This window comes from Trematomus bernacchii, unplaced genomic scaffold, assembly GCF_902827165.1.
Source record: "Trematomus bernacchii unplaced genomic scaffold, fTreBer1.1, whole genome shotgun sequence".
In the NCBI taxonomy this organism is placed as follows: Eukaryota; Metazoa; Chordata; class Actinopteri; order Perciformes; family Nototheniidae; genus Trematomus; species Trematomus bernacchii.
In genome coordinates, this window is record NW_022987710.1 from 2,558,696 (window position 1) to 2,586,606 (window position 27,911).

Here is a 27,911-nt window from a genome sequence, read left to right on the forward strand (position 1 = left end):
GTGATTGACAGCTGATAGGAATGATATGATTGTTAATATTATCATATTAATTCAGACAAACATCAATGAGACAGTAATGTACTTATTGCAGCAGTCTGCATATATTTGGTACCCCTGCTGGTCTAAGAGCGAAACAAACTCATTCAGTTATTGTTCACTTAAAGGGCCCATGTCATGGCCATTTCCACTGATCATAATTACATTGTTGAGGTATACTAAAATAGATTTATACTGTGCAATTTTCCAAACTCACATTGGTTTCGCATACAGCATCTCTGTCAAGCATGTGTATTCAGCAGTATTCACTTTCTCCACTAAACGACTCGTTGGAGCTCTTGCCCCCCCCTCCCTGTGAGCCTAGTGTGCTCCGATTGGTCAGCTCGGCCACTCGTTCTGATTAGTCAACCACCAGAGAGGCTGCGCCCATGTCAGTGCTTTTCCCGGCTGCTCTCAGCGTAACATCAGTCTTATCATGGCGTCGGTACAGCGGTATATTTTATATACATATATATTTTTAACTGTTGTTATAGAAGAGTGTGACGGCCCCAGGGCCTTTGTCTTACGATGGGGTGGAGCTGAAGAAGCTAATCAGCACGATCACGGACACCTCCGGACACTACGGCCCCAGTCTCTCTCCAAAGCGGCTGCAGGAAGACTAACTCTGCGATCCTCTCAACCACCTATCTTTGCATTTACCACAATAAATGTGCCGTGGTTTTGTAAACTCGTGTATGTCTCCTTGTCTTTCCGTTGTGGCCTACGAGCCGCTCATAACAAAGAGTAAGTTATTTTTACCCGTTATAAACTACTACTGTTTGATGAGAAATCAAATCATGGTTTGCTATATATGAATTCAGGGAAGAAAGGATAGGCCTACTAAGTATTTCCATTAAACTTTATTTTTAGAAATGTACAAAATGAACATAAATATACATATATACACGGTATATCATCCATTCCTCCTCCTCTTGCCTGCGCACAGCCGGTGCGGTGCGGTGCCTTTTAGCACGACGCCTCAGTAGTAGTAGAATCCCTTCCCCGTCATGGATTGTCCGCCAGGATCTGGCTGGACGAAATCAAATGCAAATCACAAAATATTAGAGAAACTTAGTTGTTTTAGATTCGTTAGTAGTAGTTGTGTAATGAACAGCTTGCCTGCTAATATGCTAACCTAGCTTTGTTTACCTTGGTAGCTAACACGATATGAACGTTAGCTTGGAGGAAAGGCAACTATAATGCAGTGTAATAAAACTACTATGAACAAAAGCTAGTGGTTCATATTAGGCTAGCAATAACGTGTTTATAATTGCAATCGTATACGGGTATTCTGCTACCATACAATGTAACTTGCATGAATACATTGTTTTGCGCTAGCATACAGCTAGCCTCGTTAGCTACATGCAGTATATGTACGGTCACAATGTACGGTAAACCGGAGTATACTGTATGAGTATTCCGTGTGTGTGACTGCAGACATTCTCCTGCCATGACAAACATGTAAGGCCATCTGCTGACATTGTAGTTGATATATTTAAACGCTAGCAACGTAGCATCACAAAAATGTTTTTCTGACCAAAACTAGCTCAAGCTCCGTGTGTTAGATCGCTACGCCAGCTATAATGTAATTACGTTTCGCGACTGACCGGCAAATCACCCGCAGTATACTGTCAATAGGTATTTTGTGTGTGAATGCAGACATTCTCCTGCTATGAGATACATGTATGCAAGGCCATCTGCTGATATTAGAGTTGATATATGGAAACTCTAGCAACTTAGTTAGCACAGTTAGCACTGTGTCAATGGCTTAGCAGTCCAACACAGTTTACACATTTAAACAGTCTTGTTTGATAAATACACAAATAACAATGCAAACTTACAGGTTGTATACCCAGATCTTCCCCTGCTCCAAACGGTCCAAACAAGCTGTGCATATCCGGCCTCAAACTGGGCAATGTTTTTGGAAGCTTTCGTCTGTGAAATGCCGGTTCATCGAACCTCTGGAGGAGGAACACGCCGCTGCTGGTGTGGCCATAGCTCTTCGGGATTGGTCCATTTCGTTCCGGGTACCGCATGACATCAGGCGGTACCCGGAACTAAATGGAAGACTCAAATGGGCAGTGACGTATCTCCAACGAGGCGTTTTGGGGAGGTATTTTCTGTGTTAGAGTTTTACTCGCTACAGGGTGTACTTTGAGGGTTTTGACTCTGCACACCGTTTACATGCATAAAAACCTTCATAACACACAAGGGGACGGGTAATAACCGGAAAAGCATGACATGGGAGCTTTAAAATTCATTAAATTATGTCTGCCACCTTATATATTTATATGTAAGGCTTGACTGTTGTGCCACAATAATGTCACCTAATGTTATTGAGTTAAAATATCAATATTGTGGCTTTCCAAGTTAACATTGATTGATATGACTGCGATTAAATCAGCATATACTTCTGCCAGGGGATGCCACCCCTCAAAATCTCTTGCCACCCCATGAATATCTTTCTAGATCCGCCCCTGCCTAGGCGAGATTTTAGCTGGCGCCTCACAACACATCTTCTAGGGGGATCCGGGGGTATGCCCCCCCGGGAAGACATGTTTGAACATTTTAAAGTCAAATGCTTCAATCTGGTGCACTTTGAGCACACAATTACTAGAGACTGGAAGGGGTACAACTCTAAAACACCCATATGAAAAAGATTGATTTACATTTTAATAATCAAATAAGTATGTGAACATAAACAATAACTTACCACAGCCAATAACAAATAAATGTAACGTATTTTATTATATTTCAGACGATATTTTTGGTTTACTGTCCTATAGTATACATTGAAATGATTTCAAGCCTGTTTATCCCAATAATTATAAAGGAGTGCCTTGGAAATATGTGTTTACATAAATTGTGATCAAAACGTTTGAGACCCACTGAGATAACTAATGCCGCGTTTCCACTACACAGCCTCGCTCGGCCCCGCTCGGCCTCCTTTGGCCGCGCCCGGCCTCGTTAGGACCAGCTCACTTTGTGGCGCGTTTCCATTACAGTTTAGGAACCGGGTCAGTATCTATAGTAACAGTGTAGGCGGAGCGACGCTGCTTAAAACTGCCGTGACGTCATCTTCAATGCGACACAACAATGGAGATGTGAAAGCGATCGTTTGCTTGTTTTTTGCTGTGTGGTTTATTATCACAAGAAATAGACAAGAGTTGTTTCGAAAGAGGCGACGTATAGCAAGACGAGGTATAGAAGAAGCTGACGCGAGAGTTCGGGCAGTCCTCCTACGCCGCAGAGACTACAGGACGACTCGAATCACTACTAACTACAATGCTACTTGGTAAGCTAACGTTCGCTAACTAGCAATGTGTTTAGGCTCACTCTCCCTATACGACCAAAGTATTTCAAGTATTTAATTAATTGTAGCTACCACTTTTACGTATTAAAATATGTATGCTTTTGTTTGTGTATTTCAGAAGTTACCGACCGAGCTACCGAGTGGTGGAATGTGATTGTTCCATCTTTCACACACTCAGTGGGTGGAGAACTTCAGGATGCCTGAGGAAAACCTACGTGTAATACCTAAATATTCATTGTATTGTATTGAACATAAATACATCTTTTCTTTTTCACATACATGTGTTTGTCAAATTATTTAAACCAAAAAAATGTTATCAGAATTGACTATTTAGTAAATATTTGAATTTCAAGCACCAGTACTGCCCCCATAATAATAATCTAATAAATTAAGCAAATATCAAAGCAAACTATAAACATAAATACAAAAGTGTAAAACACAACAGAACTATATTCATAAATGCAAGTGTAAAAAATTGTTAACATGGATGGAGGCTAAAGTATCCACAGCATAAAATAATATGATTATGATGGTTTGTCTGAAAGACACAGCCTCAAGGTTCAAGGTTTTTTATTTTGTCATACGAACATAGCTAGTGTAGTTATGACAATGAACATCTTAGGTCACAGGCTCCTCCAACAGTGCAACACAATAACCCAGATCAACAGAAATATAGTGCAAGTAAATATTAAGCGCTGTGCACCGCTCTCTTTGTATAGGTGTTTTCTTTTGTTCTCTTCTCTTTGAAATATATAAGCAATGTGTTTGAGTCTAGCACAGGGCTCTCCAACACGTCGATCGCGAGCTACCGGTAGCTCGCGGGCAGCTTTTCAGTAGCTCGCCGCTCGATTATCGATTATAGCGTAGTAAGGTTGCTTATTGATTTTTCGGCCGCGGCTGGACCATAACGTTTTTTTATTTTAGAATTTTTTCTGTCACATGAATATCAAATGGTCGGTGACGCAGAGATCAAGGAACAGACGTGACAGCAGCACAGCGACATCACACACGGAGCAGTCTGCTTTCTCCACCAACACCAGTCCAGAACCAACAGCAGAATGACCCGCTCTGAATCAGGCCCTGTCGCTGCGCCTCAGAGACACACAGGGAGGGATTTGTGTTTTTTGAAAAACACTCGTTATCGTCATGTCAGGTTTTTGGTGGATTTAATCAAGTCTTGGATTGCAGAGTATGAATGTCCTCTTGCTATTTTCAGTTGATAAATACTTGTGTAAAGTTTGTGAAGGCAGGAGGAAAGCTTCCGCGATCACCGTCTCCTCTCCGTTCCTCCAAACCCCGCCCCCTCCCTGAAAATAATGAGTGACAGGCTGATAGTGACCCGATAGAAACTTTATTATTCACTTAATCACTGATTGAGATATGATGAAGCTAACTTAATCTCATACATTCATGGGATTTATGTAACAGTAAGACAGATAATGTAAGTGTGCACCCACATGCACTATTTTTGTTTTTATAATGCTATTGTAAATACTCCTGCTGTTTTCAGACTCAAGTCATGTGTGTGATGCCACATTCAAGACATTCAGTGTCTTTTTTTTAACAGAAGACCGTAGCTAGAAGCTGCAGCTAGACTGCAGAAGTATTAGTTTTTTGTTTTTGAGAATGGAACCATTTTCACACACAGATATAGGGAGGCTAGACCTATACAATTGATTTATTATGGTTTATAATTTAATGTCAAGACGAAGAAGAAGAAGAAAAAGATGGCTGAACAACTGTTCAGTGTCAATCCTGTGGAGATCTCCAAAATAATGTTCAGCTTAAGTCTCAGCAAAACTCACAACATTTCTGGAGCCTTGTAGACCCAGAAAATTATAAGAACATTCACCAAGCAGCACTGAAAATGTCTGCTTTATTTGGTTCTGTTCTACATACCTTTGTGAAGCAGCTTTTTCTGACATGAATGAAATCTAAATACAGAACAAGACCGACTGATGAACATTTAAATGACTCTATTAAGTCAACCTTAAGTGGGTCCAGCATACACCTCTATGGTGGACTGCATGCAGTGCCATTCATCTCACTAACAAAAGAGTGAAATGCTTGTAAGGTGGTGATTAAGGACACTTATGTGAATGTTCAGTGATGTACTTATTATGTGGGCCATAATAATATGTGAGAAATCTTCGTTTTCTTGGACCTTATTTTTGATAAGCTTTAGGTATTGCAATTTCACACGTGTACAAAAGTATAGCTTAATTCAACTGATGAGGGCTATGTGAATAAATGTAAGCGATGTGATGCAAGTAGCTCTTGGCCACTTTCATTTTTTGAAAGTAGCTCTCAGATGAAGAAAGGTTGGAGACCCCTGGTCTAGCACAACGAGGGTATTACAATTGAGTAATTTTTCTACATGTATTTATCATGTATTCTTAATACCATTATGTAATGTTATGTTTTAGAGGAGGACCTCAAGCTAGCAAACTCAATTTCAAACAGTATGCAGAGTTGTCCTGCTAAAGAGTTAAAATGTATTATTTAACCAAGTATTTATTCTCTTATTTGCTTTAATTGCAACAGATGATAAAGGTTTCACTGTGATAAGTATTCTCTTAAATCCATAAACCCCTGTACAGTGCTTTGTGGACGATGGTGTTTATGATATTTCTGACTGCAGAGGGACGCCTAGATGATGCCATCTTTCTGTGCGATCGCTGGTGGGTGCAATTATTTATCAACAAGCAATAAGATAAGACATGGCATTGATTCTGCTGGGCCAGTTGCCGTTCCTGCAGGGCCAGATCCTCTCCTCCTCGGTTTGTGCTGTTGATGCAGAGGACGTTGTTCGGAACTGTTCCTCCTCGCTAGTCCCAATGTAATCATCTAGAACAGAAACATGACTTGTAAATTCCACAAACTACTGCAGCACAATACTATAAATAGCAACAACAACTATAGAAAAGACAAACTGAACGTAAACAATGGCACATATGGTGTTAGCAAACAATAGCTCTCGCTAATGCTATCTGCCTAGCTAGCCTTCGGGGCTCCATCGGGGTTGTCGAACATAAATGTAAGGATAAAATAGACTTATTTGTTAGAAGTGAGCTTTAAAACAGATAGGGACACAAAGCAGGGACACAAAGCAGGGACACAAAGCTTTCAAGCAAATAACACAGCGTTAGCAAAAACGTACCATGCAGACTCCAGTAACGCCGTTGGAGAGTCCAGTGTCTGTGTAGAGACCTCCTGAAAGACTTTGATATTGCGAGTTGTCCCGTCGAGCACCCGCTGGACCTTATCATCTGCAATATAATGGACGTCGTCACTTCCTCGACCGACCATGGTGTGCTTTTCTTTGCCATTGTTGTAGCTCCTCCGTTAACAAAAATGCTGTTTGTAAAAATGGATTATCTCGCGCGCAGATTGTGACGATTCTCTCCGACCAATCAGCAGCCGAGAGCGTTGACGTCACAAACACAGCCCGGTTGTCTTTGGCCCTGGCCCCACGATTTTATGAGGCCAGAAAAACTGAGAATTAGGACCAGCCGGCCGGTACTAGGCCAAGTGGAAACGCAACCACAAACGGGCCGCTGACGTCACAGCCCTCTTAAACCGGGCTGCGCGCTGTAGTGGAAACGCGCCATTAGAGACTAAAGTGAACTTTCTAAACACTCAAAGAGTCCTTTACCTCACTGAGCTGTAGTTATCAGCCTCTCAGTCTGACTGGAGTGGACTCTCCCTCCACATTATTTTAGTAACATCTTCTTCTTATATCCGTTAGCGCAGCTAGCACCAGATTCTAATAACAACAGCGCCGGTACCGGTGCGCCCTCCCTCTCTCCCTCGCTCGCTCCCACGCTCACTCGCACTTTGGCTTTGAGCTGCGGGCGCCTGATAAGCCAACATCCCCCATTTCCATCACTTACAGCGCCCATCGTACAGGTCTATATCTAATAATAAAATTATAAAATGCAATAACGTGCTTTAACCAGTAGGTGTCCCTTTCTATCAGCTGTGCACCGTTATGGCGTAAATACAGCCTATCTACCAATTGGATCAAATATAAAAGTCAGCCGAATTAGTGTTGATACTGCAAGGAGAGGTATTGTGTGAAAAGAAATGTAAGATGTTGTTTAATTGCTTATATATTTAAGATCCACGTCAAGTTTTCAGTTTTGGCGGCAGTTCCTGTTTGTCTAGAAGTCTTGTCATCAGGGCTCTATAAATAGAGTTAACTACGGCAGATATGTCATATTTAATGCAGCCGAAACGTGTATTACAATGCCGTTATGTGATGACTTTCAAAGAGAAAAGCAAGCACACTCGGAATAATGTATGATTTAATTTTTGTATACAGTCTATGGTTGCTACAGAGGATTGTGGGTAATGTAAGAAAACCACTTGTTTCTCAGAATTGAAGGGGAAAACGTGACAAAAGCATTGTACACACACTAAAACCTATCAATGTCGTTTAATTAACAAGGATAATCTGGTGTTTTTGAGTTGATGAGTAGTGGAGATATCACTGTCAAATCAATCGACAGTAAGGGGAATACTTACTTCCGGGTGTACAATTATCCGTTATCCAATGGGAATGGACGCTCACATTGCCTTTAACAGCTCCGACACAAACGAATACCGTGCTTCCATGAGCGTCAAATCCCGCCGCAGATGGGAATACATTGCAATCAGTTGAAAGCTATTTGCGTCTGTTTATGAAGCTGAAGGAGCCTAGGAGCGTCCCAACTGCACGCCTCGGGACCCTGACCAAGCGTCGCTCCTGGACGTTTATGGAGTGAGAGTGTGTTGGATGCTAACATTACCCCTGCTGAGTAAGTATTAATAGCATTAGTTGTATTGTTAAGGTACAACAAAGAATATCCATTAATTTGAGCTCACTTTTAGCTGACTATTGCCCCTTTTCCACCAAACCGGATCAAGTACAGTTCTTTGGCTTTTCTGGTGCTGAACCGGTTCTCCTCTGTAGCACCACTTGTGAATCCACCGCTCAGAGCCCGAGTGGAGCTCGAGTGAAGCTGCGTCATTTCGTCATCGTTTGCGTCATCACGTAAACGTTTACGTTCCTTCTTATGACACCCACACAGCACGAAAATCCCTCATATCAACAACAATGATCCCGGTAGTCTTTCTTGAGTTTTTTTAGCTTGTTGCTTATTTTCTCCAGAGTCCGGTGGTATCCAGTGGTGGCCAACTCCCGCTGCAGCTGCTGGAAAATAGCTTTAGACCGCGTTGTGCCGTCCAATTTCCTCTGTACCTCTTGCGTTGACCAAAGCCAGAGGAGGTAATTTGTCTCTTCAGTTTACACAGGGTATATGCAGGAATCCTGAAGTCAAATGTAATACCTTTTAAGAACTTTTTTAAGACCCTTTCCATACATTTTAAGACCTCATCGCAACTTCGAGTTCTAACCGGTTACATTGGCAACACACTTTACCTCACATTTACTATATACAGTATTGATTGTAAGATAGCACAACTAAACAGTTTGTGATAACTCCTTTAGGACTGCACGATATATCGTGTCGTGATGATAATCGCGATATTCACATCGCAGGATTTTTTTCTTTTCTTTTTTTATATATATTTTTTCATTTCTTTTTATAGGACTTGCGATATTAAGTAGGCAAATTAACTCAAACACGTCATGTTACAATTATTTTGCCGCTTGCTACAAATGGAAAACTCTCATGTCAGGGGTACCTGAGTGAGTGACATGCAGGCTCTGCATGCACAGCAAACCACCAATCACAATCAAATCTCCAAAGCAAACGGACCCAGTGATTAAAGGTAAAAACACTGAATAAAGTAGTTTCATGTGTTTCTCCAGGGCAGTTCGGCGCTGCTAACCGAGCTAGCTCAGCTTGTTGCTCTGATAACTTAAGATCCAGACGTCCGTGACTAAAATCCTTCATCCAGTTAAATATAGTTAAAAAAATACCAATTGTATAGCATTAAAGTTCAAGAACGGATGGTTTGCGGAAAAAAACAACTGCCTTTTCTTCAATTCCTGTATTTTTTCATATCGCAATATATATCGCAGGGGAAGAAAATATCGCAATGTCAGTTTTTTCCAATATCGTGCAGCCCTAAACTCCTTATCATAATTCAGATAGAACAAAGCACAAGAGAATGAATTGTGTGACTAACCCAATGCATTGATTTAGGCATTGTTCCCAAGAGATAAAACAGACAGACTACTGAAGCCTCCTCTCCACATGAACTTCAACCTCTCTGTCAAGGTCAGGTTTAATGTAGTATGCTGCTTTGTGCTCTTTCATTCCAGTAAAACTCCTCAGAAACCATTAGAAACCAGTATTCGACCAATAAACCAAACAATTGACAAAACGTTGAACTATGAAATATATTAAACTTTGGTGAGCTTCAGCCATGTTGGAGCTCCCTCACAAATACCCAGTGGTTAAATTGGGCCGGGGCTGTCCGGGCGAGTAGCATGACAACATTTGTGGCGAAAGAAGGAGAATAAGATGAGATAAGTATGTCGAATACTATACTGTGTGGCTTCGCCATCACACAGAATTACACGGGAGCATGTACACTAGGTTTACAGTACAAAACACATTGCATTTCATTTTTTCAACGGTTTCCGTCTGAAAAAGATTTCAAGTTTTTTCTCATGATAAAACAATACATTATTTATTAGTATAATAAATGCTTTAGGATGACTGTTCATTCAGTGCATTTTTCATGAAACCTGTGTTCTGTCTGGCAGTCCATGTATGAAGTGTAGGTTTTCCCTACGGAAGACATTCTTCTTGAAACAACAACAATTAATGAACAAAATAAAATGACAATACATTTACTTTCTTACACACATAAAAAACATCACATGACAGTTGTGTGTAGTGTGATGGTTGTGTAGTGAAATCTTAGCACGAGTATCACGTTTCCTATGATACTGGAAGCAGTGCGGACTCAGCTGCTGCAGGTCAGACATCTGTCGTTTTGCTGCGCTTGCTTTCACTGAAATAACAACAAAAACACACTCAGTTAGGAAAAGGAGAAAGGCCACACTATTGTGTCCAGGGTTGGGAGGGTTACTTTTAAATGTAATTAGTGCCTGAATACATGGCTCTGAAAGTAATCCGAATACAGTTACGTGTCCTAAAAAAGTATTCAGATTACTTTTAATATACTTTCTTTTGAGATACTTTCTTTTTCCATAACAGATGGGTATGTTTTGGTGAACAGGAGACTCTTATTTTACTGTTGTAATGGCTTATCAAGAGCACAACTCAAACACAACATCTTGGTGTCATTCTGGACAGCTCCCTCTCATTTGCACCCCACATAAAAAACATCACCCGGACTGCATTCTTCTCCAGACTTCGCCCTGTCTCAATCCAGCACTGAAGTCCTGGTTCATGCATTCGTCACATCCCGTATTGACTATTGTAATACCATGCTCTCAGGCCTTCCCATCAAACTCCTCAATAAACTTCAAATCATTCAGAACTCTGCTGCCCGGATCATCACTTGCACCAAATCCTCTGACCACATCACCCCCATCTGCATTGGCTACCTGTAAAATACCGGATAGAATTCAAAGCCCTCCACAACCTGGCCCCCATATATATCTATATATATATATATATATATAGATATATATATATATATATATAGATATATATATCTATCTATATCAGGGGTCGGCAACCTTTTTGATATGAAGTGCCATTTAAAAAATAAAATCTGATTAGTGTGCCGACGTTCGTGAACTGTAAACGGGGGGGGGGGGCTCGACGCTCGTTGCCTGTCAACTGGAGGGCGGGGGGAGCCTCGCTGCGGGGAAGCTGTGGACCTCTGTCGCCTATCAGCGCAACTTACATGATGCAGTTTAAACACATTTAAATAAATAAAGGGCGGTGCCGGCCGTCAGCGAAGCGAGCCCGGTCGTCAGCGAACCGAGCCCGGTCGTCAACGGCCCGCTGGCGACCGGACGTACTGTGATTCTCCAGAACACACAGTTGGCCAGTATTTTCGATGACAGATCGCCACTGGGCTTTCAACTAAAGACACAGCCACGCAAAAACTGCGGCATGTACAGCTCCTTATACTGCAATGTGTGAAGTACGCTACACCCCTGATCGTTTCACCATGGAGGAAAGCAGCAGAAAGTCGACTGGAGTTAAAGAGAGCGGGGCCTAGAAGTTATCCTTCTGCGCTGCGTTGCGTGCATGGCGTGCATGGCGTGCATGGCTTCCTTCTCCAGGGGGAGACGCGCTCTGCCGGCGGTCTCGTTCAGGATTCGAAAATACAATGTAAATATTTTTGCACACTTATTTAGGAGGAAGTGCATCTCTGTCTCAGTCTCACCTGTCGTAGAGTCACCACATATTCCGTTTTCTTTTGGTTGCCAGGATCTTTTGAGTCTTCCTGTTTCGATTGCCAGTGTGTGGTCACTGAGCCTGTACTTGGTTAGGATCTGTCTCTGCTTTCTATCTCTGGCAGTAGACAGATATTCTGCCAGTTTATAATCTCTGTTTAGAGCCAGGTAACATTCTAATCTACTTTGGCTTTTAGTTTCTTCTTTCCAATGTTGTAAATAGTTGTCTTTACATTGTGTTATAATGCGTTTGACTGTGATTGGTGTTTGGAGAGCAGTGTTGTTGAGAGACTGGACAGAGTGGCTGTGAGAGGGGGCAGTTAGCCTCAGCACCAACAGACATAGGGGACTCTTCTCTGGGTTTAGCTCTTGGCTTTGGAGGGCTTTGGAGAGGAGGGTGTCTCGGGGGCTGGATCTATGGTAGTTAAAGAATGTTAGTGCTCTATTTTGAGTGTTAATGATCAGAGGGTATCTGCCTAATTCTGCTCTACATGCATTTGTTGGTGTTTTTCTCTGTACACGTAAAATGTATCTGCAGAATTCTGCATGTAAAGACTCTGTTGGATGTTTGTCCCAGCGGGTATAGCTCTGGTGACTGAGTGGACCCCATACTTCACTACCGTACAGCGCAATGGGCTGGATCACACTATAAAACATGTTAAGCCAGATTTTAATTGGAATTTGGAAATTATAAAATGTTCTCTTAATTGCATTTAGAGCTCTTCTGGCTTTTTCTTTTAGTGCATTCACTGCCATGTTGAAACTTCCTGATACTGTTATGGTTAAACCAAGGTAGGTATAACTCATACTATGTTCAATGATATGATTATTTATGGTAAACTGGTATTTGTTCTCCTGACATTGTATTTTGTGCGTGTTTATTTACTTTTTGCAGTTATGCTTTTAACATGGTTCGCAACATGCAAGCCGACCGCACCAACTCTGCTATACAATATAGCAGAGGAACTTCTTCACATCCGAAACTTCGTGGACAATAACCCACCGACAGACAATGGAGATTCGCCATGGCTACCTGTTGCTGTCCTACCTGAGAGACGCAGGAGGAAGACAAAGCGAGGGTCCCGTGCCGGGCTGCTGGTCAGACTGAGAAAACGAGGAAACCGACCCCCTCTTCCGAGTATTCTTCTGGCTAATGTTCAATCCATTGAAAATAAGATAGATGAACTCAGAAGTCGGATTGCTTTTCAACGGGACATTAAGAACTGTAACGTGTTAATTCTCACTGAGACTTGGCTCAACCCCACTATCCCGGACTCCGCCATTGTTCCTGACGGATTCACTATTTTTCGTCAGGACCAGACTGTTAACTCGGGGAAAAGTAAGGGAGGCGGTGTGTGTGTAATGACTAATAACAACTGGTGCACAGATGTGAAGATTATTTCTTCGGACTGTTCCGCTCATCTAGAGCACCTCATGATCACATGCCGGGCTTTTCACCTGCCGAGGGAATTCACATCTGTTGTGATAACAGCAGTGTATATTCCACCGCTCGCCGACAACAACACGGCACTCGATCAGCTGTTTGGGATTATTGATAAGACCGAGACTTCACGGCCAGAGGCGGCGTTCGTTGTGGCCGGGGATTTTAACACTGCTAACATGAAGAAGGTCCTGCCGAAGTACTACCAACACATCAGCTTCCCGACAGGCGGGGGAAACATACTGGACCATGTTTATTCCCCTTTTCGACATGGATATAAGGCTCTCCCTCGCCCTCCCTTCGGCAAATCAGACCACATCTCACTGCTGCTGCTGCTGCCTGCTTACAAGCAGAAACGTACAGACCGGTGACAAGGACAGTACAGCGATGGAGTGAGGAGTCAGACTCAGCACTGCAGCACTGCTTCGAATCTACGGATTGGAGTGTGTTTGAGGACAATAACATCAACACACACATGGACACGGTCATCTGCTACATAGGGAAATGCATCGATGACGTGGTACCGAAGGTTTCTGTACGAACATTCCCAAATCAAAAGCCCTGGATAAACGGCGAGGTGCATGGCAAACTGAAAGCGCGCACTATCGCGCACAGAGCTGGAGATTTGGAGGAGTTCAGGAATTCTAGGTATGAACTCCGGAGAGCAATCAGCGGTACAAAGAGACAGTACAAAGAGAAGGTGGAGTCTGACTTCAAAGGTTGTAACACCTGGAACATGTGGGCGGGACTAAGAACAATGACAGACTACAAAGGAGCAGCGGGGGGTGCTGCGGGAGTGTCTGCGTGCGCATCTCTCCCAGATGAGCTGAACAGTTTTTTTGCATGTTTTGAGAGCAGCCAGGCTGTGGAGGTACAGAGGGACCAGGAGCTAGAGCCCTGCCCTTTTGTTTTAAACAGGGCAGATGTGTGTAAATCCTTTAAAAGGGTTAACCCACACAAGGCTCCTGGACCTGACGGCATCCCTGGCCGTGTTCTCAGGGTGTGTGCAGTTCAGCTGGCAGAGGTGTTCACAGGTGTAGTCCCCACATGCTTCAAACACTCCACCATCGTTCCTGTCCCCAAAAAGACAAAAATCACCAGCCTCAACGACTACCGCCCAGTAGCACTCACCTCCATCATCATGAAGTGCTTTGAGCAGTTAGTCAAATCATTCATCACCTCCTCCCTCCCTGACTCTCTGGACCCCCTGCAGTTTGCCTACAGAGCAAACAGGTCCACAGACGACGCCATAGCCCTCACCCTCCACACTGCCCTCTCACACCTGGACCAGAGGAACACATATGTGAGAATGCTGTTCATTGATTACAGTTCAGCCTTCAATATCATTGTGCCCTCCAAGCTGGTCATCAAGCTCAGAGACCTCGGGCTCAACAGCGCCCTCTGTGACTGGATCCTGAACTTCCTGACGGGCAGACCCCAGGCAGTGCGGGTGGGAAACATCACATCCTCCACCCTGATCCTCAACACCGGTGCCCCTCAAGGCTGCGTGCTCAGCCCTCTCCTCTACTCCCTGTTCACTCACGACTGCGTGGCCACACACAGCTCCAACACCATCGTGAAGTTTGCTGACGACACGACCGTCATCTGCCAGATCACAGACGGCGACGAGACGGCGGACAGAGAGGAGGTCGAAAACCTGACATCTTGGTGCCAGGATAACAACCTCCATCTCAACATCAGCAAAACAAAGGAGCTGATTGTGGATCACAGGAAGCAGCAGAGAGAGGGACACGCCCCCATCGCCATCAATGGGACTACGGTGGAGAGAGTCAGCAGCTTCAGGTTCCTCGGTGTCCACATCACTGAGGACCTGACATGGACTCATCACTGAGGACCTGACATGTACTCTTCACACCACCACCATCACCAAAAAAGCTTGACAGCGGCTCTTCTTCCTCCGCAGGTTGAGGAGGTTCAACATGGACTCCAGGATACTCTGCAACTTCTACAGGTGCACCATAGAGAGGATCCTGACCTTCTACAGGTGCACCATAGAGAGTATCCTGACCTTCTACAGGTGCACCATAGAGAGGATCCTGACCTTCTACAGGTGCACCATAGAGAGCATCCTGACCTTCTACAGGTGCACCATAGAGAGCATCCTGACCTTCTACAGGTGCACCATAGAGAGGATCCTGACCTTCTACAGGTGCACCATAGAGAGGATCCTGACCTTCTACAGGTGCACCATAGAGAGCATCCTGACCTTCTACAGGTGCAACATAGAGAGCATCCTGACCTTCTACAGGTGCACCATAGAGAGTATCCTGACCTTCTACAGGTGCACCATAGAGAGTATCCTGACCTTCTACAGGTGCACCATAGAGAGTATCCTGACCTTCTACAGGTGCACCATAGAGAGTATCCTGACCTTCTACAGGTGCATCATAGAGAGTATCCTGACCTTCTACAGGTGCACCATAGAGAGCATCCTGACCTTCTACAGGTGCACCATAGAGAGGATCCTGACCTTCTACAGGTGCACCATAGAGAGGATCCTGACCTTCTACAGGTGCACCATAGAGAGTATCCTGACCTTCTACAGGTGCACCATAGAGAGGATCCTGACCTTCTACAGGTGCACCATAGAGAGCATCCTGACCTTCTACAGGTGCACCATAGAGAGCATCCTGACCTTCTACAGGTGCACCATAGAGAGCATCCTGACCTTCTACAGGTGCTCCATAGAGAGGATCCTGACCTTCTACAGGTGCTCCATAGAGAGCATCCTGACCTTCTACAGGTGCTCCATAGAGAGCATCCTGACCTTCTACAGGTGCTCCATAGAGAGCATCCTGACCTTCTACAGGTGCACCATAGAGAGCATCCTGACTGGCTGCATCACGGCCTGGTACGGCAGCTGCACCGCCCTCAATCGTTAGGCTTTACAGAGGGTGGTGAAAACTGCACAGAACATCACCAGGACGGAGCTGCCACCCATGGAGGATCTTTACTCCCAGCGGCTCAGGAAAAAATCCCTCCGGATTATAAAAGACCCCCATCACCCCAGCCACAAACTGTTCTGTCTGCTGCCGTCTGGCAGGCGGTACCGCAGCATCCGGACTAAAACCACCAGATTCAGAGACAGTTTCATCCGACAGGCAATAAGACTGTTAAACACCTGAACTGTTGAAAGAACATCCATAACATTCATCTGCTACTTAGTAATTATTTATCTATTTATCTAATATATCATTCCAATAGCTTGCATATAGACTCTTATTGCACTATTTCACTTTTTTAAAACTATTTTTCTTTTTGTATTTACTTTTTAATATTTACTTGCACTATATTTTTCTGTTTATCTGTATTATTGTGTTGCACTGTTGGAGAAGCCTGTGACCTAAGATTTTCATCGACACAACTACCTTGAGCTATGTTCGTATGACAAATAAAGAACCTTGAACCTTGAAGTTCATTTATATATACATTAAATATAGTCGGACTTAAATTGCAACCCTGACGAACACCTCTTCTCTGGGTGAAGAATTCAGTTTGTTTGTCTCCAATTTTAACTGCACACTTGTTTTCTAAATACATTGATTTAACCAGATCATACATTTTGCCCCCTATACCACAATGTAGAAGTCTATAATAGAGCCCTTCATGCCAAATAGAGTCGAAAGCTTTCTTGAAATCAATGAAACAAGTGAATATCTTACCATTTTTTGTTTGGTGTACATGTTTGTTAATTAAAGTGTGAAGGGTATATACATGGTCGGTGGTGCGGTGTTTTGGAAGGAAGCCAATTTGATTTTTACTCAAGATGGATTGTTGGTTAAGGAAATCTTGTATTCTTTTATTTAAAATACTACAGAATAATTTCCCCAGACAACTGCTGACACAGGTGCCACGGTAGTTATTAGGGTCTGATTTGTCTCCACTCCTATGAATGGGGGAAATGAGCCCTTTGCACCAGATGTCAGGAAAACATCCTGACATCTCTCCTCTCTCCTGGCCCCCACCTATCTGGCTGACCTCCTATACCCCCTCTCGCTCCCTCCAGCCTGCTAACTGTCCCGACCCCACGCCTAGTCACAATGGGGGCTCAGGCTTTTAGCTGCTCCCAAACTATGGAAGTCTCTCCCCCTTCACATCCAACAGTCTGACACAATCACCACATTCACGTCCCTCCTCAAAACCCACCTGTTCAGATCAGCCTACTCACTGTAGTGCTACATGTCTCCTGTTTCCCAACATGTTCCCTGTTACAGTCCTTTTGTACTGTCTTAAACCTTTCCTTAGAATATTTTATGAATTGTAAGGTGTCCTTGGGTGCTTTGAAAGGCGCCTCTAAATAGAAATAATAATTATTAACTGAAACGATATAATAACTTTTAAAACTTTTTCCAGTCACTTGCCCCATGCATTCAGCAGTCAGACACTCCGCGTGCACGTGCAGCAGTGTAGCATCCAAATTAATAATATAGCGACAAGCGGGAGACAACGTGTGTCTTACTCAAGGGGAATTTAAAGTGAAATGGAATTGGTTACAAAACGTAACTACACATCTCCGGTGTGGCAGTATTTTGGATTCAAGCCAAATGAACGAGGCCAACCTACGGATTTGACTGAGCCGGTATGTCGCATTTGTTTAAAAAAGGTAACGACAAAAGCTGGCAATACCACAAATCTTAAACTACACCTAAAACACAACCACCCCATTCCGTTTTCCCAGCTGGGAGCAAACACGGCAGCTGGAGATGGAGAGCCCCCACCTTCCAATGCAAACATGTTGATGTTCCTTGCTCGAAAACTTTGAAATACAGATTTGGATATGGCCTGTTGAGGCATCTGGGTCTTTGTATGGACAGTGGACTGTACACTTGACTGTTGTATTGAGGGGTTTTTTTTGCTTGTGAGACAATGTGTGCTCATATTTATATATATATATAAATAGATAGATAGATAGATAGATAGATAGATAGATAGATAGATAGATAGATAGATAGATAGATAGATAGATAGATAGATAGATAGATAGATAGATAGATAGATAGATAGATAGGGAGAGCTCTGTTTTCCAGCCTGAGTCTATTGATCAATTGATCAATTGATTGTTTTGGTTGTGTGTGATTTAATTAATTTATTATAATTTAATTAATTTGTTTTATTTATTATATATCATTTATGTATTTTAATATTATTTCACATTTCATTTGCAATGTTGAATGTTCAACAAAAAGTTCTGTTTGAAAGGATGTACTTGAATTATTATTATATATTATCATTATGTCAGTGGTCTAAAATAGTCTTACAACAGTGCGGACAACATTTTTTACGGGGCGTGGTTTGCAATTTGCCCAGCCAATCAGAAATTGTAACCTTTTTCTCCCCAGGAAAGTCCCTGCTCTCTAGCAGGGACTAAAAAGGGGTGCAAAGGTTCTCAAAAAAGAGTTCTAGTTCCAGATCTTTTTGGTGTGAACGCAAAATCCCAGGAACTATCGGAACTATTCCTGGGAAAAGTACTCCGGTGTGAAAGCGCCTATTGTTCTTTCTAGCCATTCACTTTTATGGCGGCCAGTTTCAATGGCAAGTTTATGGTCACTAAGTCTATATCTAGTAAGGGTTTGTCTTTTTATTGGATGTTTTATTTGGGTCAAATATTGGGCTAATTGAAATTCTCTGTTCAGAAAATTATAGCATTCTAGTTTATTTATTGCTTGGATTTCTGTTTTCCACTGCTTGGAATATCTTAGTTTATTATCTTTGTCTATTTGTTTTACTTGTGAGTTGGGAATTATTTTCGTAGCATCACTTATAATGTTCCATTCAAGGTATATTTATCTGGGTTCAGATAGCTTCGCTGTTCTAAGTATGCTTTGTGTTGGTGTGAATCCGAATCTATCAAATGGTTCCAACCTTTTTTTTTTTTTTATTAAGAGGGGAAATTGTCCCAGTTCTGCTCTGCAGCCATGGTTTGGACAGATTCTATGGACTCTCAGTATGTTTTTACAGAACTCAAGATACACTTTTTCAATTTGGTTTTAGTCCCAATGCTCTTGTTTTAATTAATCTCTCTCTCCAAAATGTATTCACTTCAGGTTTACAAAAGTAACTATAATCAGATTGGTTCATGTGTTGCTCTCGGGCACGCTGCCTACCGTAGCTCCTCTTTCAGACGGGCCAGTTTGTCGTGCAGCCGATCATTCTTCACCTGAATGGGGTTGTTGGGAACGAACCAGGCAGCAATGAACTTACACACCACCACAACATGCTACAGGAAAAACAAAAGAGAACATACACAGAAACTATTTCACTGCGTTCTTCAGTTCATATGGACAGCACTGACGAAGAAATTATGGAGTACAAACCTCAAACAGGATGACGAAGGCAAAACGCACAGCCAAAACCAACCAGAACTGAGAAGTCAGAGTGTAGTCTTCATCACTCCTGTAGTCTCTGTAGCTGCAGGCACACACCACACAGAGAGTCCTGTTTATCACATCTGTGACAGGTTTGTCTTTAATAGTTGGATTAAATCTCCTCACCTGCACTGTGTGACGTTGAAGCCGTCTGTGATCATCTGATCTGGAATAAAGTCAGTTCTAACTGCCTGGTGTCTTACAAAAGCCGTGGAGAGAGTGTCATTTATGTAGCCCTGCATGCAGCTGCAAAGAGATCACAAACCATCATGGTGACACACTGTACAGTTGGCCGACGTGTAAACATACATTAGTCCCAGCCATTACAGAACTCACTGTGTGGAAGTGCTTCCATTAGCACAGGGGCCATAACGATAACGGTAAACAAGGCGTGGAATGAAGTCTGAGGAGACTCCAATAACTAAACCATTAGCAATCACTGCTAACACACCAATGACCTCCAACACCTTTGTCCACACACCTGCAGACAGAGGACAGTGCTGTTACACTCACACACCTGCACACAGCATAACCAACGGCAGACTGAAGGAACTACCAGAGAGAGGTATTGTCACAGGTTATAGAAAAGAAAACAAGTAACTTTGTATCATCATCGAAAAAACTGACTCATCCAAATATGATTCATGCATTATGTTAGGAAGCGTGGTGAAAAGAGGATCTTTACGTGAACAGCATTCAGGAGTCTTCAGATCACATGGTGGCAATGTCCGCACCAAAAATGTAATATTTGGGATTTTCTTACCATCCTAACAATTATTCTTAGTCATTTCAATCTGTGAGATGTTTTGCTAACTGACACACTAACAGGACATACTGTCACATACAGTTCGTTTAATAAATTCATTAGATGCCTGTACATGTTTCAGTATAGGTGAATGTTATTGGAACAGGATGTTGAAGGTTTCCTGTGGAGTGATCCTTTATTTATTTATTTAAGGTTATTTTATGTATTATTACAGTAACAGACACACAGCTCACCAATGTCGTTGGTCTTTCTAGGGACCAGCCGGCGCTCCAGGCGGACCATTTTGATGGCGTCAAGACGGATCTCGAAAATGTTATTGATGAGAGCAAGCAGGGGGGCCAGGGGGAACGCTGCCACGAATATGGTGGTGAAACTGAACTGGACCACTGGAGGGGAGGGACAATAAGTAAGATGGAAAGGTAATTATTCAAGGAATGTGGAAAGTGCATTATGAATAAGTGAAAAAAGTTCTGAGAAATGGGTGTTGTTTAAATACTGTTGCATAAGAAAGAATAATAGGATTTACCACTTGAGGATTTTCTATACACAGCAGGCAACACATATTGAATTATGTTCACATATGTAGGTTCTGAAGTAGCTGTACTTACCTACCTACTTATTTGTCTATATTGTATTCTAGTACAACTAATGTGTGCTTTTATTCTATATATTAATATGTTAGCCTATTGTGTATTATTACCTGTCATGCTACTTTTGCAAGTCATTTCAAGCCTTTCATTAGAGTGAGCGTATGCAGGAACGTGCGGCCGCCTGAAAAAAACTATTTTAGTGTGGACGTTCTGAGCACTTTAAGATGAAATAATTTCAACTTTTCAAAAAACATCAACAACGTCACTGTAGAAATTGGAGGAAAATCTGATTTGAAACGAAAAATGATCATAATTCAGATCTGCTGGGCAGACCCTGATGTGTTGCACTTTAATATGCATGACATTTACTTCAATATGTACAACATTTAGTTTAATATTTACAATCTTTATTTTCATACAGTATGTACGACGTGAGTGAGTGTTATACTTTTATCTCCGTATGCAGATCTTCCTCCTCGCTGTAAGGCTGTCAGGCGGAGCGGTGATAACCTCATTCAAACTTAGTGCGAGAGCAACAATCCTCCAGTGGATGTTCATGCAGCAATGTCAAACTAATATATAGCAGCATAAACAGACAATCCAAAGGAGCGATGCTAGTTTTTCACAGTGATGGTTCATTGTACAGATATTGTTGTCATAAAAACAGTATAAGTGCCGGGAGTTTTTTTTTTCTATAGGCCTATAGTATAGGGAGAGCAAATCCAAATAGCCTTTATTTGATAATGGGTTTTAATTCCTTATTTTTGAAAGTGTTATTTATTTGTGAAAAAGTGGATGACTTTTGCGAAAGAGTCTTAACAACAAATCATTTTCATCTCTAAAGAGGAAACGTTTTTGTATAGTTCTGCCCTTGAGTCTGCTCTCGTATTATGCCCATGCACAAACAAACTCTTCAAATCAAGATATCTTAAAGGAGAGGTGTCATGGCCATTTCCACTGATCATAATTCCATTGTTGAGGTATACTAAAATAGATTTATATTGTGCAATTTTCCAAACTCACATTGGTTTCTCATACAGCATCTCTGTAAACTACGTGTATTTACTGAATTTCACTATCTGCCTTTAACGGCTCGTTGTAGCTCCCAAAGCTCCAGCCCCCACCCTCCCTGTGAGCACAGTGTGCTCTGATTGGTCGGGACGTTGTGAATCGCGCTGAGCTCCGTGGAGGTGTTGTTTCCTTGTTTAGGATACATAGCGAAACACAGCCAAACTCATCCTGAGCACACACAAAGTCACAGCCGAAGTAAAAACAATAAGTGTGGCTTGATATTGATTAAGAAAAAGGTTGATAAACGCTGTGAGAATGGGTCTGCAGAGAGAATTTTGCCACGATCCCAACTGTCTGTTATCAGCCTGCAGCCAGGGAGGAGAAATCAGCAGAGTTGCCTGTGTGTGAGGAAGTCCGTGGATTGGTCAATTTGGACCAATCAGCGGGGGCTTAACGTAATGGCTCCGCGGACGTAACGTAACGGCTCCACGGATTGGTCCATTTCGTTCCGGGTACGGGATTACATCATCCCGTACCCGGAAGAATCAAATGGACAATGACGTATCTCCAACGAGGCGTTTTGGGGAGGTATTTTCTGTGTTAGAGTTTTACTCGCTATAGGGTGTACTTTGAGGGTTTTGACTCTGCACACCGTTTACATGCATAAAAACCTTCATAACACACAAGGGGACGGGTAATAACCGGAAAAGCATGACACCTCTCCTTTAACCTAGTGCAGACATTGCAGATGTGTCAGGACTTCACAAGGATGTTGCACAAGGATACAACCCCTCGTGGAGCTAGAGAGTTGGGTTTTTGGTTATGAGTGTCAGCGCAGACTGTGGACATACCCATCTCCAGGAACTCATTGAACAGACTGAAGGCATCCGTGTGGGCCAGGTGATAATTAGACAGCCAGTGGCGAAGTTTGCAGACGTCACATGGTTCAATGCGTCCCTGTTCGTCACGGCAGGACTTCCTGTAACAGTGACCACACTTCCTCTCCAGCTTCTTTGCTGTTTTTCTTCTCAGACAGCTCTTTAACCAACTGGAAAACACAACATTTTGACATGAATGCAAAGTAACTGTGATTTTCAATGGACACTATAACCATTGTTCCCTAATAGTAGATCCTAAATGAAAATACAGCACACTCACGGCACAATGAACTCAAAAATGTTGTTGAGAGTCTGTTTGAGCAGCATGATAACAGCCATCTGGATGAAGAGGTCTGTCAAACAACCGCTAGGATGGCACTACAACACACACAAAATATATCATAGAATAAGAAATGTGGTGCAAACATGCTTTATGAAAGGCAAAAAATAACTAAAACCCTAAACTAAAACTAAAGTCTCCTCACCTCCTCCAGTCTCCATCCAGCGATACGGACATAGTTCCCTGGATGGCCGTTAATCCTGTGACAACAAAACCTTAGCTTCACATCAACAAAGAGCATTTAGAAACTGGCTACAGTCCTCCTGTACTACAGTACGTGAGACAGCAGTACATGCTGAGGAAAAAGGGACAATAAGAGGTTTGATTTTTAAATGTTGACAGCGGCTTTGTCAATGCTTTATCTAAGTGTCGGATATGTGCTGGACTTCATGAGATCATTTAGAAATAGTCAAAACTAAGCTGATCTGTTATAATATCTAACCAGTCTGTTATTGGCATTTCTTCATTACAACACCACACATGTTTGTTTTATCTCCCCCAAAAATACAAGTAAATATAAGTATTTTAAACTTGTGGTTGATCATGGTTAATAACAGTATTATTTGGATTAACAAATGTTTTGCCCAATTGATACCAATAGTTTTAATCTATTATTTCAGACGGAGATATATATAATGTTTTAGCTACTCAGCTATGAGTTATTTATAAAAAGCGGGAGCAACATGGAGGAGAAGTGGATTAAGTTCACATCTCCAATGAAGTTGGGACGTTGTGTAAAACAAATAAAAACAGAATACATGATTTGCAAATCCTTTTCGACCTATATTCAATTAAATAGACTACAAAGACCAGATATATATCTACTTTATGTTTTTATGCAAATATTAAGTCATTTTTTATTTGATTCCTGCAACACGTACAAAAAAGCTGGGACAGGGGCAACACAAGACTGGGAAAGTTGAGGAATGCTGAAAAAAGTCCTGTTTGGAGCATTCCACAGGTGAACGGGTTGATTGGAAACAGGTGAGTGTCATGATTGGGTATAAAAGGAGAAACCCAGTGGGGCTCAGTCGTTCACAAGCAAGGGTGGGCGAGGTTCACTACTTTGTGAACAACTGCGTGAGCAAAAAGTCCAACAGTTTAAGGACAATGTTTCTCAACGTACAATTGCAAGGAATTTAGGGATTTCATCATTACATTACATGTCATTTGTTAGACGCTTTTATCCAAAGCGACTTACATACATTCAGTACTGTGGACAATCCCCACAGGAGCAATTTGCGGTGAAGTGTCTTGCCCAGGGACACAACGACCTGCTGACTGCAGTGGGACTCGAATTTGCTACCCCCTGATTCCAAGTTGAGCACACTACTCACTGAGCCACAGCCTCCCATCATCTACAGTCCATAACGTCATCAAAAGATTCAGAGAATCCGGAGAAATCTCTGCACGTAAGCTGCAAGGCCGAAAAACCAACATTGAACCTGTGACCTTCGACCCCTCAGGCAGCACTGCATTATAAACCAACCTCATCCTGTAATGCCCCTTTACCACCAAACTGGTTCCGGTTCAAGATCCGTTCTTGAGCTTTTCTGGTGCTTAACTGGTTCTTCTCTGTAGCCCCACTTGTGTTTCCACCGCTCAGAGCCCGACTGGTGCTGCCGCTGCTGCGTCATGACATCACCATTTACGTCGCTGATTTTCTCCCCAACGCTGCTCACAACAACAACAATGGGGGACTGTGTCGGGTCGAAGATCGTGTTGCTATTAATCATACGAAGCCAGATTCAATTAAATAACTACTTCCCAACCCTTATACTTTTCTCCAGAGAGCCGTGGTTCATTGTTTATTAATGTGGTTCAGGGATATTTTTTTCACTGCTGCAGTGCTGCTCTTCCACCGGAGTTTATTCTCCCGTTAACTCACGGCTATAGTCTCCCATTAACTCACGGCAGAGTTTAGTCTCCCGTTAACTCACGGCAGAGTTTAGTCTCCCGTTAACTCACGGCAGAGTTTAGTCTCCCGTTAACTCACGGCAGAGTTTAGTCTTCCATTAACTCACGGCAGCGGCCGCTGGATAGTATTCACTGTCTGACTGTCACACAAGCAACTGATAAATATCCCCCATCCCCTTAAGTGAATGAGTTTCAGTCTGAATTGACGCTGTTTGGCATCGCAATGCGTTGTGGAGTTTCTCTGGTATAAAATGGGTGATGTTAGCATAGCAACCAAAGCTAATCTGACTTTCTTGACTACTTGTTGCTATCCTATTGTGGCATAAGCCGTTTTCTACAGGCATATTCTACCGGCATATTTTTCATTATGATTCTACTTAGACGGACATGACAACCTGTGTAGCCCATGTATTGATTCCATCCGATAGCTGCTATAATGCAAAACAACAGGAAAACGTCTGCCTGCTCTCCATCATGATCAATAACTGCAAACGGATGGTCAAAGTAAGGTAAACATAAACAGAATCACACTAAGCCTGGTTAGTGTTGCCTGTGTTGTTTTTTTTTTAGAAGTGTGTGGTTGCGTTCTAGTCACTTTGCTCAGCGCTACTGCTTGTTACAACTTGTATTTGCCGTACTCGCTTGAACTGTTATTGCGTGTGGCGTAGTGGGTTGTCCGTAGGTGTTCGGATCAGGGGGTCACAGGTTCAAACCCCACTGCAGTCAGCATGTCATTGTGTCCCTGGGCAAGACACTTCACCTCAAATTGCTCCTGTGGGGATTGCCCACAGTATTGAGTATGTAAGTTGCTTTGGATAAAAGCGTCTAACAAGTGACATGTAATGCTCAGGTTAATCTCGCCCCCTCCGACGTAAGCGTGACGTATTGGCTCTTGGTTCTTGGGCAGCCGAGTGGGGCCAGCTAAGAACCGGTTTTCGGTGCTTAGAGCCGGCTCCTTCTTTTTCAGGGACGTCCCTGCTTATTTCAGCCGGACAATGCCAAGCCACATTCTGCACAAGTTACAACAGCGTGGCTCCGTAGTGAAAGAGTGGGGGTACTAAACCGGCCTGCCTGCAGTCCAGACCTGTCTCCATTGAACATGTGGGGTGCATTATGAAGCACAACATACAACAACGGAGACCCTGGACTGTTGAGCAACTGAAGTCGTACATCAAGCAAGAATGAACAATTAGTGTCATCGATTCCCAAACAGTTATTGAGTGTTGTTAGAAGGAAGGTGATGTAACACAGTGGTAAACATGCCCCTGTCCCAGCTTTATTGGAACGTGTTGAAGGCATCAGATTAAAAACGAGTGAATATTTGCAAAAAGGGTATATATTATATATCTTGTCTTTGTAGGGTATTCAATTGAATATAGGTCAAAAGGGATTCGCAAATCATTGTATTCTGTTTTTATTTACGTTTTACACAACGTCCCAACTTCATTGGAATTTGGGTTTGTAGTTCTCACCTTCATGTTATACAGTGAAGGAAATAATTATTTGATCCCTTTCCGATTTTTTACCAAGTTTACCAACTTGCAAAGAAATGAACCGTTTATAATTTATTTTAATGGTAGGTTTATTTGACTAACGAGAGACATAATATCAAAAAGAATATCCAGAAATGTACATTAAAGAAGAGATATCAATTGATTTGCATTTAATTGTGTGAAATAAGTATTTGATCCCCTTGCAACAAACAATCATTCTGGCTTCCACAGACCAGTTACACAAGTCCTCTTCCTTTAAGAAAGTACTCCTAATATCAACTTGTTACCTGTATAAAAGACACCTGTCCACAGAATCAATCAATCAGATTCCAACCTCTCCACCATGGGCAAGACCAAAGAGCTATCTAAGGACCTCAGGGACAAGACTGTAGACCTGCACAAGGCTGGGATCGGCTACAAGACCATCAGAAAGCAGCTTGGTGAGGAGGACACAACTGTTGGTGTAATTATTCAGAAATAGAAGAAAGACAAAATGAGCATCAATCGCCCTCGGTCTGGGGCTCCACACAAGATCTGGCCCCGTGGGGTATTGATGATCATGAGAAAGGTGAGGGATCAGCCCAGAACTAAACGGGAGGAACTTGTTAATGATCTCAAGGCAGCTGGGACCACCACAGTCACCAGGAAAACTATTGGGAACACACTACACCATAATGGATCAAATCTTGCAGCGCCTGAAGGCCCCCTGCTCCAGAAGAACATGAAAGGCCCATCTAAAGTTTGACAATGAACATCTGAATGATTCAGGCTTGGGAGAAGGTGATGTGGTCAGATGAGACCAAAATCAAGATTCTGGCATCAACTCAACCCGCCGTGTTTGGAGGAAGAGAAATGCTGACGATAACCCCAGAACACCATCCCCCCACTGTCAAGCATGGAGGTGGAAACATTCTGCTTTGGGGGTGTTTCTCTGCTAAGGAGACAGGAAGACTTCCTGCATAGAGGAGAGGATGTACGGGGCCATGTAGCGTAAGATCTTGGCCGATAGCCTATTTCCCTCAGCCAGGACTCTGAACATGGGTCATGGATGGGTCTTCCAGCAGGACAATGACCCTGAACATACGGCCAAGGCAACACAGGAGGGGCTAAAGAAGAAGCACATTTAGGTGAGGGAGGGGCCTAGCCAGTCTCCGGACCTTAATCCCATAGAAAATCTGTGGAGGGAGCTGAAGCTTCCAGATGCCAAGCATCAGCCTCAAAACCTTCAGGATTTGGAGAGGATCTTCAGAGAGGAGTGGACCACAATCCTTCCTGAGATGTTCAAAAACCTGGAGACCAACTACGAGAAGCATCCGACCTCTGTGTGTCCAACAAGGGTTTCTCCACCAAGTACTGAGACACGTTCTGCAAGGGGATCAAATAATTATTTCCCACAGTTAAATGCAAA

General features: G+C 42.8%; 1 protein-coding gene across 1 annotated transcript in view; it reads right to left on the reverse strand.

Moving 5' to 3' along the window:
* Window positions 1-9,547: 9,547 nt before the first annotated feature.
* LOC117491138 (anoctamin-9-like) overlaps window positions 9,548-27,911 on the reverse strand; it is a 58,980-nt gene continuing 40,616 nt past the window's right edge. Inside the window, exons 16-24 of the mRNA XM_034140997.1 lie at window positions 23,239-23,293; window positions 23,034-23,131; window positions 22,727-22,923; window positions 20,508-20,660; window positions 19,845-19,989; window positions 19,635-19,754; window positions 19,458-19,551; window positions 19,248-19,360; window positions 9,548-10,318 (exon numbers count right to left, since the gene is read on the reverse strand). Of these exons, the coding sequence (XP_033996888.1) occupies window positions 10,285-10,318; window positions 19,248-19,360; window positions 19,458-19,551; window positions 19,635-19,754; window positions 19,845-19,989; window positions 20,508-20,660; window positions 22,727-22,923; window positions 23,034-23,131; window positions 23,239-23,293 (1,009 nt within the window). The 3' untranslated portion in view covers window positions 9,548-10,284. The remainder of the gene's footprint in view (window positions 10,319-19,247; window positions 19,361-19,457; window positions 19,552-19,634; window positions 19,755-19,844; window positions 19,990-20,507; window positions 20,661-22,726; window positions 22,924-23,033; window positions 23,132-23,238; window positions 23,294-27,911) is intronic.